The 13,958-nt window shown below is 38.9% G+C and overlaps 1 protein-coding gene across 3 annotated transcripts in view; it reads right to left on the bottom strand.

Annotated features, from left to right (window-relative positions):
* The window catches only part of USP25 (ubiquitin specific peptidase 25), a 95,575-nt gene that overhangs the window by 69,411 nt on the left and 12,206 nt on the right, over positions 1-13,958 (bottom strand). For 2 of the 3 annotated variants that reach the window (XM_072886251.1, XM_072886260.1), the window contains exons 2-3: positions 3,803-3,880; positions 2,592-2,736 (exon numbers count right to left, since the gene is read on the bottom strand). In XM_072886251.1, coding sequence (XP_072742352.1) covers positions 2,592-2,736; positions 3,803-3,880 — 223 coding nt within the window. Of the gene's footprint in view, positions 1-2,591; positions 2,737-3,802; positions 3,881-13,958 lie in introns of those variants that run through there. The other variant, XM_072886270.1, reaches the window with a different exon arrangement.

The following is a 13,958-nucleotide window of genomic DNA, read 5'->3' as shown; positions in this document are numbered from 1 at the left end:
TTAACTAAGTAACCATTTCAAAGAAACGTAGTCAGTCAAGCTCAAATAATACATTTGATATACCTTTATGCAAGGCATACATTCAAAAGCCTTTGTAAGTGGCTGGAGGTTTTCTGCGGCATAAAAGACAGTTCTGATATTTATCTGTAACTCCCTCTCACTCACAGTTTGGATGACTTAACTTGGTGGGACCGCGAAGCTCGGTGACTCATAACATCGTAAGTTCCAAATGCACAGAGGTAGTTAAGCAGTAAGGAACAGTAAGGGTGAGTTATAATTATCTTCATGTAATTATACCTACGTGGGATAGTAAAAGGGAGTCAAATTTGAAAGGCAAGATGCTGTCAGCAACTCAGCATAGTTACTGAGAAGGGCTAAAACCATTCTTCGCAAAAGGGAATGTTGACGGTTGGAGCGATCATTGCTGAGTATGTTTTCCATCTATGCCCACCCTTCCATTCTCTTCTCTCAGGTCATCTGACGTCTTTCACCATATTCCCTTACAGGGCAGTACTTACCAATGCAGGGCCCTGAACCTTGTCCATTTTAAGTGCACTGCATTTATAAAATTCATAGTCAAAATAATTACAGACAAGCAGGTCCCAACAAAAAGAACTGTAGGGTTCTGCAAGAAGCTTTCACTAGATCTCTGCAGACAGGGGGGCACTCTGTGATCAGAGATTGGATTAGACTTTTGTTCTGCTGTGGGCGTTTAGCTCTTGCCCCTTGAGTCCTCCAACATGAAGAAAAGCTGGCCAAGATGCCTTTATCTCCTAACATGTTTTCAGTCTAGAACAACAAAAACTGCCAAAGGGCTCTCATCTTTGTTGCCAGTGAAGACCTGACTAGATGCTAAAGATGCAAAAAAACCCCAAAAGTTTGCCTGCTTTTTCCACAGCAGTTGGTGCTTCTTGATTACTGACTTGTAGTGCTATATAACTGTAAGGAATCTGGGTCTGCCTTCAGCCCTCCAGAAAAGAGAAGAGAATCCTGAAATTCACCTTGGAATGTGCAACTTGAGACTTACTCTTTTCAGATTGACCATCAGTCATGGGTAATGTAGACTCTGCAGGCTTGACTCTTCCCTCTCATATCCCTTGTCACCTCATATCTTCAATAAGGTTGCGTAGCACAGTAAGTGACAGCAAAACTAAACACTTCCATTAATTAGATTTATTAGCAATCCCACTAAACACGGGCTGCAAGAGAATCCAGCTTACTATTCCACTGCCATAGTAGATCTTCAGTACTGGAGACTATGACAACAGTGCTAAGTTTGTTGAAAATAGTCTCCATTTCCTTAATGTCAGTTTTCTGACATTGAAAATTAAATACATGTGGGGTTTTGTGTGAGTTTTCTTTCCAAAAAAGGGAAAAGAAGGACGGGGGAAAAAAACCAAACACCCAAACCCCCACAAAAAAACAAACCACCCCCCACAACTTAGTGGGGGGATAATACAACTACTATAATGCACTCCGGGCATTTTATACAGGGTTGCTAGTAATACAAGGATAAAAATGCAGTTTTTGGATCCAAGATGTTGAGAATAAACTCATCTCTAATTTAAAAAAAAAGTATAAACAAAAAACAACAAAAAAACACCCAAAACATGTTTATGTCAAGGTCAGAGACAAAAAGATAATTGTACAACTGACAAGGGGATCTAACTAAACTTCTTTACACTGGTGCCACCATAGCCACCCCAATATTAGTGAAACGAAGGGGAAAAAATCCTACTGTGGGTGAAGCTAAATAATTCTACTCATTTAATAAAAGCTACCTAGATGAGCTACATATATGGTCAAAGGTTGTAATTAAAATATTCTACATCTAGGTTTAGAATGTTGGAATGTAAATACAGTATCAAGAAACTCAGATTTTACAGAAAATCTCAGTCCCACTACACAACTTCCTTTAACTTTTTCTTTCATGTTATTTCCTATATTTATTTGCAGAACACATTTAACACATTTTTCCCCCCATAAAAATAACTATGCACTTAAGCAAAGGAATAGAACCTGCAAGGCTCAGAGAAATACAGGTTTTGGGACCTCCTGCATCACTAAAATAAAATCGTTTAATATTAAATATATTTAATATTAATTTCACATATAGAATACCTACTCTTTTACTACAAAATGCATACCTAACCTCTTGCTTCTCCCTTTGGGAAAGTCATCCCTGCCAGGGAGAAGCTGCTCTTAAGCTTATTAAGCTTTAGCATATTAAGACAGACATGCACAGACTCTTCTCCAATTTTATTTTATTTTGATGGAAGAGTACCCAGCTTTTGTCTTTATTTACTGCATGACCCCAAAAAAAATCCTGTAATAGGGGAAAAAAACAAGGAAAAAAAAAAAAGATTGAAAACCCAGTTATTCACCCTCTGATCAATGCCATACATACATGTAAAGGTAATGCTTAAGAATAGCTCTAATAAAAAGAAATACATTGAAATAAGGAAAGACAGAATATGTAATAATCTAAAAATTGTTAAGTAAGAAACATCAGCAGATTAACAGTCATCTCACAGGCAAGTTCTTAGCTTCCTTGCCTTTAAACTAAACTTATAAAAAGAAAAAATACCTACTGGTGTCTGCCTGGCTGCCCACGCTGATGTATCTGTCATTTCCAGGAAGGGCTGTTTGATAGTAAGTTGCTTCCTCTAGCTGGGGAACCTTGGCATTCTTTGCAGTGAGGAAAGCCACAGCCAACTCCAGATTACCATTGCTGTCCTTTAAGCATCAACAAAACAAGAAGTGAGTCCCCTCACCCTTTCTTAATGTTTCTTAAGAACAAAGGACAACATTATAAGCCACTTATAAGATCAATGACACATTGTACTTTCAGGTGAAATATTGATTAGAAAAGAGTTTCCAAACTTGACATTCAGCATACTTCACTATTTTTAACCAACATAAAGATAAAACATCTTATAAAAATTTACTTTGGTAGGATTCCACTTATTTCAGAAAAAAAATTAAAGGTCTTGTAGCATAGTCAGCCCCTCAACAAGCATAATCAGCACACTCTCACAGACTTCAACAGCAGTCAGCTGAATTCTTCTGAAAATCTACCATTTCATTTTTAAAGCCAGAAATACTGGCTTTTGAGGGGCAGTTGTGTACATGATTTATGCTGAATCTGAAGCAACAACTATATATAATTTAAATTCACTAAATCCTCATTTACCATAAGTGGCTAAAAATGTCTGCTTGAGGGAGACAAGTCATTTATTTTATATATATACATATATATATATTCAGGAAAACAGAACAGAGACCCGCCATTCTTTACTTGCATCAAAGAGCTCTTCTGTGCTGTGAAAGAATTTACAATGGTTGAAAAAACAGTGAAACAATAGCAAATTAGCAACGGGTGGCAAGTTGAAGGAGAGTTCTTCATTCTACGTACCGAGCAGGACCTGTCCATGATAGAAAACTTAACTACATCTTGTCAAGAAAACAAGACTTAACTCATCAGGTACTGACCAGCTGTAGTAGCACCAAGGTACCTCAAAGCACTTTAGCCAAAGGTTAAAGGCAAGTCACACCATTCCTGTCTTTTCATTTTGAACACCAGTTTAATTTTTATGTTAGTACCAAAACAGATCAAGATTCCTTCCAAAGTGAACAAGTCATCATTATTAGCTTTTCTTCCCTGAAATAAATCTAAAAAGTATTCAAGCTGGGAATGGAAGGGAAGGAAGGGAAGATGAGAGTAAGAAAGGGTGGGGTTTATGGCTTTCGCAGGCAGTTAAGATGTATATACTCAGATACAAGTCAGACACATCCATCTTACCTTCAGTGCCTGTTGTAGTACCTGGATGTCATTGATACCAGTGATCTCCCTCAGCTGATTTAAAAATGTTTGCTGGTGCTAAAAACAAAAACAGATCAAAGTAAGATACGAGCCAAATAACAGCAAAACCAATTACTTACAAGAGTATGCTTCCCTACAAACATTAGAAGTATCTCCATATAAGCTTTATGCACCACAAAGGGGTAGAGCCTCTGTTATTCAAGTTTGTCTTGGTTTCTGCAACTTGGGCACTTTTAATTCCCAAATGTAATGTTTTTGGTTGTTTGGTTTGGGGTTTTCGGTGGGTTTTTAAAAAAAAAAAAAAAATTGATGATGGGTGAGCTTATGCAACATGGGTTTAAGGAGCCTATATAAAGCCACAATTGACCCTCCTAAACAAATACAACTCCATAGCTTGGTCTTCAAAGCAGCAGGGGAAATAGTTGACTGAACTCCCATCAAAACAAATTTCTTCAACTCCCAATTATTCTCAATTCCACCATTTCCTTAACATACACAATTCTCAGCTATTCCAACCTCAAAACTAATAAATTAATTCTTACTAATCATTTAGGTGTTTTAAGAGAAGTACTATAAAAATATCCACACGAAACAGAGTTTCTCAAGGCTAAGGCAAAACCTCAGGAATCCGTCTTAACTGCCTTCCTAGACCAGTTGAATCCAACTCTCTCAAATCACAACATCAGTCAGCATCTATGACTGAGTTTCAAGTAACACTTCGAGTTAGAAAAGACTATGAGGTTCCGGGTCTCTTAAATATTCAATTCATATCAATTTTGAGGCTTTTTTTTTTTAAATAAAAATCTGGTCCCACTCCTGTTCAGAGCCACAGATGACTCTCTCTGCTCACGCTCAGATATCACATCACAGAAGCAAAAAGCAGGCACTAGGCTGGAACAATCCTTGAACTCCAGTTAAGCATTAAAACTATCTTAACCATTAAAACCATGAAAACACACAGGACTGACCATTGTTCCATACTAACAAATTCCATTCTTCCTTTGGCAGATGGAAAAAGGAGAAAAGCTTGGTAGTATTTGCAAGTGGTTTTCTCTTTTTTACTGTTTGCCCACCACATCCTGACGTTAAAACAATAATTTCATCTATAAAAGACAAGATTTTGTAAAGTACAAGGTTTTGTTTGCTAGACAAAAAGCATATTTCCTATCAGTGACAAATAAATGTTCTCATGTTACTCTCCAAATTCAATTAAAAAAACCCAACTATAATTGTCTTGCGGCTACTTCTAAAATACTTTTCTTTAAAATGAATCACTTGGAATCAAATATTCAAATACCCTTATTCTCTCCTTATCACAGCTTTGTACAGAAGAGGAAATTAAGAGCTGCATGAATGCTGAATTCCCCAGTGTGAAATTAACCTGGCAGGCACTGCTTCATGCCCTAATAAGTTGAAATAGAAGGCGTATAGTTCAGGATGTTTATGAATTACATACACAATCTTCCCTTCATTTATGATCCTAAGGGACACTGCTAACAATCCAATTTGCCTTTTTCTTTCCTTTTTAAAAACCCTGCTATTGGCACAAGAAAAGTGAAGTGATGCAGGGAAACAAACTCCCACTCTATCCCCATCCCTCACCCCCTCATTTGTTTACTCTGTGCATTTCATAGCACTGTACAAAGGCAGGACTTGTTTCCCCTATAAAGTTGCTTTCCTGCCCCTGGGTCTGGCAAGAAGCAAAGAAAAAAAGAGAGTATTTGGGAAAAGTAATTACAACAGCATTAAAACTGGCAGGAGCAATTCAAGGGCAGTGCATGGCAGCAAAATGGATTTCTTTTTGTATTTGCTACCAATGTGACGGTTAATAAAATGGAAAATAGTCTCACTATAAATTATTATAACAAGTTCTAACAGATTTCTGTATCTTCCACAATATATACAACACTTGGAAAGGCTGACTGGAGGATATTAATTGTTCACAGAGACTGGGAAAAGACAGAAGAGACATAGTTTACCAACAAACAATCTCTTAGCAGTTCAAAATATTGGCTGTTAATTTATGAGCACAGCTGCGACTTATAAACCTAGACATCTATAGTTTATACCCAGATTTCAGTATTCCGGTGTAAAGCTGTGGTTCAAGGCCCCCTTCCCAAGGACATACGCATTTAACAGATCAGAACCAGACCCAGTGGTGCTCCTTTCTCATCAAGAGATTATTTAAGTACCTAAATATACCTTTTTAATGCCAAGAGTTTCAGGCACTCAGCTCCAAAATTTCTAACTGGTAACTAAGTGAACGGCACAGAGAATCCGTAAGAATCCTAGTTACAAGTGACAGAAATTAAGAGGAAAATTAACAGTTATCCTGAATACCTCAAATGGAGCTAAACTGCTTTGGGGCCACAAACTCCTGATTTAGACATTACTGGCTTTTCAGGTAAATGTGGAAAAGCTGCCATTAATCTCTAATTGAGTTATTTCAAATCACACAGAAGTTAAAGAATGGCGATACACTTCCCTTCCTAGAAGGAGGATGAAAAAGATAAACACAAAGCAACAAAAAAAAAGTATAATTTAAGTTGTGTCCACCTGATCAACGCGTTCTCTTAATACCTGCTAATAGACTAACAGGTCTTCAGAAACAATCTGGAAACTGCATATAGCAGCTAAAAACTCCTTAACGCAGCATTAGACTGGTGGCCTTCTCTTCCGTGCATTCACCACTCTCCCCTCATCCTCTCAAATCTGACATAACCACACCACCTTTACTATGTACAGACCTTTCCTGCAACCGCATGTTTAACTTTGCCATTATTCTCCTTTATTATTAAATTGACAATATATGTTATCACCCATGAAACTGTATTAATACAGGTAATTCTAATTCTTTTCGTTACAAATGACAGTGCAGGCAGTTACTACCAAACCCTTTCCTCATTCATTAATCAGAGGGCAAGATCAAATTTTCTTTTTATTTTTCTTTTCACTTAAGAAGTTTAAGAAACACAATTTTATTCATATTCAGAGAGCTGAGATTACTTCATTCTTGATGTAACTAATGTAGTGCATCTGCACTAGACTGCCAAAGTCAAAACAGGTGAAGCTTATTTGTTTTGAATTATATCCCTTTAGTACATGCTATTGTGGCATACAGGATGATTTTAAAAAAAGGTTTTTCTTTTACCCATGACTGAAGTTTGGAGATCAATTTCTAATGCAAACGCTAAACATTTAAGTCTCTTCTGTATTGTAACTGATATTTAATAGAATACTTGGGACAGACTTCTACACACAGAGTGAGCCACGCTCCTTACTCCTATTAATGCTCTGCCCGATTACATCTACCCTAGAAGCTTTACTCTTCCTGGAGCTTGGGCTATCTTGAGTTGAAGTGACTGTAGCATATAGACCCTCAAATGTCCATGAACACTAATGTAGCTATTCTAAACAATTATGATCATAATTCATTCAAAGGCTTACCAAAAATACCCCAAAAAGCTCACACTATGCTAAAGCAAAGCTAAAAAATGAAGAAGGTGGCCTACAAGTATTTACAAATGTCTGAAGCATCTACACTAATATATGTTAATTAAATCAGGTCAGCGAGGGAGATTCAGAACACAACTAGCAGTCCTAACATACACAAGTTGTTTCCTTTTTTCAAAACAGCTCTTCCCTGATTCCCTATTTTTTCCAACCTTGCATTAGTAGAGGTTCAAATTCTGAATGATAACTTATTGCACTTTAATTCAATTTAATAAGCAACCTCTCTCTTTAAATGCAGATCCAAAGAGATTACTCCAACAGAACCAGGTGCAACTACTGGTGCAAAGAAACACACTTCAGTTCTTTCAGAGTTTATTTGTTTCTACCCACTTCTGTTTGCCATCCTTTCCTCAAATTTACATGACAGATTCCATAGTTTATCTATAGCACAGATCCTCCAGTTTAGTGAGTCCATACTCCACGTATATCTGCGGTGTACATGCACCACCAAATGTGTTGCATTATACATGCACACATATATAACACATATACACACATAATCCATGTAGCTTGAATTGCATTTGACTCAACACTAAAAAGGCTCCAGGACTTGGTCTATGACACCAGACTCTGCTGGTGCAAGTGCTGCAGGGAAACCCAAACCCCTGGCCAGGAAAAGGAGATGGTCCACTGATGCTACAGCCGCCCTAAGATCCAGCTGCTCACACCCCTCAGTCCCACCACATCACACAGTAATCAGTTCCCCAGGGCTTTCATGCACAAGCTATTCCCAGCCTTCCCCCTTCCTCTGGCTCCCCGAGGTATGCGGCATGTACCTCCAGGCTTTCAGCTTTTGGAAGATTTTAACTAACAGGAAATTCTCCCATTCACCTGGATGGAAGCCAAATTTGTATATTAGGAATGCATGCCCTTATTTCCAATTCTTTCCTTTTTCAGCCATCCCTGCCTTCCTCTCAGGAAATGCTCAATTAAGATTATCTGGTTTATAGCCTCACACAATAGCATATTCAGTAGCTGTGCCAGTGCTAGTGAAGCAGAAAAGGATCTACACTATTATCTGCTTAGGGAGATACTGTGCCCAAATTAGTTCCATGACAGTACTGTAAACTCTGATAACTTATCAAAATTAGAGCAAAAAGCTTAGTTACACAAATGGTTTTTTTGGACAAGGTAAATCTCATAAATTGACTAATTCTGAATTATACTGCAGATAAATTTAGGGAAAAAATAGCCACCGTTTGATCTGTTTATTTTCTCATCTCTTGTAGCTTCTGAAGAAGTACATGTAAGCTTTGGCTTTATTCATGGCAACATCCAAATATTTGGATATTTGCAACACAAGCACTTTCAAACTTAGAAGATAAAACAACCCTCTTCAGTTTCCAAGCACAGAAAAAGTCATATGTTTAGTAATAAATGAGATGGTCCAACCATTACCAGGAGAAAATAGGGCCTACTGCCTCACTATGCAGTTCATTTAAATAGTACATAATGAAAATGAACTATGGGAATCCCTTCCTTCAAGGGATGAATACTTGTACTAGAGACAAAAAGAAAGAGGGGGGAAAATGCAAATGCCAAGAACAAGCATCTTGACTCAGTCCCTCCACACAAAACCCACTTACTTTACCTTCCTGTGCAAGACCGATTTATAAGAGCTATTTATCAGAGGAAAACCTGAATGACATTGCACAAAATATTTTATATTAAAGACAATTCTAATGTAACCTGAGCTGCAGAGGACCTCCTAATGGTACATTTGCAGACAAGTAGCTAATAAGCTAGTTTCCTCATATGATGTTGCTGTAATGAGAAGAACACTGAGAGATTAGAGGAATGTAATCCTCTATGAAAAGGCTTTAAGTTTCTGCTACAAACAAACAAAAAATAGTTAACATACAAAGGACAAGCATACTAAGGACCCTCAATTATGACTGTGAATGTCATTTTCTGCCGCATTAATCATATCTCCCAGGAACAGTTAAAAGGCCCACATACACTGCTGAGCATTATGGCTTCCAGCAACACAGCTACACTGACCATCTTCTAAATAAGCTGTTGGTCAAGTTCCAAATAGGCAAATAAAAACTAACTCCTTCCATGAAGATACTAAGTTGAAACACAGGGAAAACACACAGTGAACTCCAGAAGGCTTTGTTGCATGTCTGTGCTCTTACCATCTCTGTCCTCAAGATTTTTCTGTGTGCATGTGTGTGTGCAGAATAAACATACCTATATAAATACGTAAATTAAAAAGTGGGTATATGTATACATATATTTTTAAAAGCAGTACTTTGCTAGTGCAAAGACCAAGGTAAATCTCTGCACTGGCTTTAAGGTGTTCATTCTTACAGTACCTCCTAAAGCAGAGCGGAATTGGGTTCCCTCACTGTTATCTGCTAACTGGGTTTTGTTTTGTTCCATCATTAAAAGAGAAACCTCTTTACATGACATTGTATTCTCTAAGAAAGTAGGTAAGATATATTTTTATACACACACAAATGCAAAATGCATCTCAGCTTTGGCTTGGACAAAATCACCTGCAGAGAGCAAAGGACGTGCACAGAGACTGCAGATTTTCAGTCCGGGACTGCTCAGCGCAGACTGCCAAAACCTGCCAATTACAGCAGCAGCTTGTGCAAAGTGGATAACTACCCACCTGCAACTGGACTGAGAGCAAACTTACTTCAGGGAAGCAGAAGGACACAATCTGTGGCAGTAACTTTCAGCCAACCACAGCCTAGACAAAATAAAAGCTTAATGGGGAAGAGGCTTGAGTGCATTACTTACATCCATACAGTCCTCCCTGAAAAATTAAAGGAAGGATCCTACTTAATCATAGTGTTATATAACCCATATCCATCATAAGACGACACTCAGAATACTCTCACCACATTTCTATGGTTTCCATGAACAACAACAAAGCTGTACTACTTCAACTGAAAATGCTTTAACAAGTGACTTCTCAATGAATTTCAAGATTTGATACTAAGGTTTTTACACAACGCTAGAGAATGCATTCATGTAAACCCTCCCTATTCTGAGCCTCACATATGTGGCCCAAAAAAAGTATCATTTACTCTCAACATGTAACACATTTATTTTAATTCAAGCTAATATTTAAACTTTTTGAAATAAGATTTTTAAAGAGAGGCTTGAGGACTTTGGTTTGTATTTACTGCCACTAAATAGAAGGCAAACCCACTTCAGATAGTTATACACATTTACAAAAAAACAGAAGTTAAATGTGAGCCAAATCATCACCTACATGAGGAATACTCTTGCAATGAGAAGGAAACCCTGTCAGTTCACAGGGGGAGAGTCTGTGACTCTCCAAACTATTCCACCCACAGGCAGAAGTGGTTTCACACCCTTTCTTCCACATTCACACGCACAGCACAGGGAAGGGATGAGACCCTAAAGCCGGATTTCTTACACAGCTCAGGGAGAGCAGTGAAAAGCAAGGGGGAAGCATCACCTTATGACTATATAGGTCTTCCTAGGCAAATTTGGGGATGCTGAAGGATTGCAGTAGTAATGCATCTGGAAGAGGCACCACTGAGTACATACAAACGTTAACATGAAGAGCATTCAGAAAGCAACAGAAACATACTTCCTTGAACATGTTTAGTGGATTTTGTCTCATTTTCCCTCAGGCCACAGAAGTACTGAAATTCAGCCCTGGACTCCAACTCGATACCCCTGCAGGTCTATTGCCTGGATTACAACTAATCATGCTCATTTTACATTATCAAGAGATTCAGTTCCCCAGTGAAAAACAAACAAAACAATAAAGAAGAAAACAGTGACTGAAGGCAATATGAGTAGTCATTATAAAGACAAAGCAGAGTAAACACTAGGAGGGAAGCAAAGCCATTTAAATTAATGTACAAGAACACAATAATAAATGGTGTGATCTACCACAACAGAAGCATGAACTGGTTCAAAAATCTTGTCATTTCCAAAGCAACATGGTTTAAAAACCAATCCTCCAAACCAAAAGAGGAACAAAAAACAGAAACGTAACTGAAGTTCTGCCTTAAAATTAGTCTATGAACTGATTTACGAACATTGTTGCTTGAATGAAGAAGCACGTGAAGAATTGCTTAGTTGCACATTTCTAGCTCTTACTGATAACTATTCCGAAACAAGCTCCAGTGACAGGCTTATAAATCAAGAAAGGATGGCAGCCTTAGTACTTACTGAAGACATAAAAGGTGTCAGAAATGTAAAATTATTGAGAGTTGTGAGGTCTGTGTGTTTTAAACCACCATCATGATTTCTCACACCCTGCTCAGCACAATAGAGAGAGCTTCCCAATAAAACAATGTCAAGCTAGGTCTTTATCTCTTGTCACTCTGCTGTTATCATAGTAATGACAACAGCTCTAAAAATGAGTAAACTAATGTAAGACAAATGAGACTAAAGATCTCATTGAACTAGATGCAAGTTAAACTTCAGGTTGTATTCACTGGAACGACCACGGGAAAGTTTGCTTCACAAAAATCACTTTTGATTCTTACACACTCCAATAACTGTGACAGTAATCAGCAAAAATACCTCTACTCTGATCCAAATCTGATGCGTGATTAGTTATTGGTGGCAGCAGGGTGTCTTCCAAAGCACCAGCGCACGTTATCCATAAATTACGTATAAAATTCAAATGGATTCCTCCTAGAGCCCATCCGAGGACAACAGCTGGGCAGTGCCATGTCCTGGTGGCACACTCCAGCCTTGGTTCACGTCCCGCTCCCACCTCAATATGTTCAGACCCCAGCATCAAAAGAGCTGCCAACAGTGTGCACAAGCCACAGCAAATTAAAACCAGTGGGCTCAATGATAGGTGACATTATACAGACAGAAAGGAGAAGGAGGCTGGAAGATGACAGATATACAGCTAACCTTGTGTGTATATAAAAAATAAACACGCACATACACATACATATTTTCCAATCACTCCTGGCTACTTTCTGTTCTAAAAAGTTTCCTTCTTAATTTTTTCTTCTGTTCATAGACATTTATCATCATTTTACAGTGTCTACCCAGGTAGTATCACCAAGCCACGAGCTTTCTCCTCACAGGAAAGACAATTGCCCAGGGTATCATAATTTTACTGTAGCAGCTATTAAAAATATCCTTTTCAATGTCTTTTAAACAATTCATGACATCTTGTCTTTCTGAGGTCTAAAACAATGCTGCAAAGATCCACACATTTTTAACTTCGCACTTTGAGATATTTTCCTTTGCATCCCAATCACAGCTTAACCCATCACGCCAAACACAAGCTGTTCTGGCTCATGTTTGGGGCTCTTCACAGTCCCTTCATCACCCATTTATTATCTGTCACTGAAAGGCTAAGATCTACCTCTCCGCTCGAGAGGGCAGTCCCACTAGCCCATTCAAGTGTTTAGGGTTTTTTATGTTTTTTTCCCAAATAGCCATCATGATAATCTCAGCCTGCTCTGCACAATATGGAACAGCTCCCAAGAAAAGAATGCCAAGCTAGCCCCTTTGTTCTCCTCGTTCTGCTGTTATGATAAAGAGGACAACCACTCTAGGAACAAACAAAAGGACTCTGGAAGCTGCAAGCCTCCTCAGATCGGTGGGATCCCAGTCTCTGCAATACTTGCAAACAATAAAGTTTAAAAGGGCTGTCAGACTACAAGCTGCTTCTGACGAGTTAGCTGTCCTTCCCTGGCTTTAGCTCCTGCCCACATCTGCCAGCCTGGGCTGGTGTTGCCAGATGCCACCCGCTCTGGCCACGAGCCACTCCTCCCTTTGAGCCAGCACTGCCACTTGCCCGAACCTCCTGCGAGCCAGCCCGGGCTCTCAATAAACCATCAGAAAGCTGCTCTTTGATTTTAATTAATTTCGAGCTAACTTGGTGAAAGCCGGGGTAGGACAAGGGAGAGGACAAGACCAAGGCTGCGCCTTTCCACTGGATTAAACTGTGGTGGAGCAGCAGCCTTATGAGAACGAATTGTTCCTCTGCCTTTATTTTAATCCTGTTTTTATCCAGTGAGAGAAACTGAGGGGGGGAAAAAAGCCTCCTGCAGTCCTTGTCCTACTTAGGCACTATTGCAGAAAACTTACTCCAAGAAGAGGTGAATACGGAATTTATACAGCAACGGTGCACTTGCAGGGATCCGATGCTGCTGGTGTGCCTCGGTGGTCACAGCTGCACACCACGCAAGTGAATGCACACACCCAGGCCCGCTCCTGCATGGGCTGAAACTGCGTACGCAGCTCTCCACTCCCTGGTTTAGGTGATCTGTAGAAAGACCTCATTTACTGCAACTGTTAATGGCACGAGTATTTGCCATTATCCCACCATTATCCCAACATTGCCAAAGATCCCACCTCACCTCAAACAACTCCGCTATGCGCCACAGGTAAGCAATACCAAGGAAGATTTCACAAACAATTTTTCCACACAACATTCAGAATAGTACAGCATGGAAATCCTAAATAAAAGTTAAACTGCACTTTTTAAGACAGGTCTCTACTACAAAGAGTCCATGGTATTCAATAGCAGGGACACATTTGGGCAAAGAGCTCAGCTGTCTGGTTTGAATAGAAAGAAAAAAGCTTAACAGAAAGCCTTTCAATACTGGCTTTTCCATTTAGTCCGATTAAAAAAATTACTAACCTGATTTCGTAA

Source organism: Ciconia boyciana, chromosome 1 (genome assembly GCF_034638445.1).
Source record: "Ciconia boyciana chromosome 1, ASM3463844v1, whole genome shotgun sequence".
NCBI classification, from domain to species: domain Eukaryota; kingdom Metazoa; phylum Chordata; class Aves; order Ciconiiformes; family Ciconiidae; genus Ciconia; species Ciconia boyciana.
This window is presented reverse-complemented; position numbering and strand designations above follow the sequence as displayed.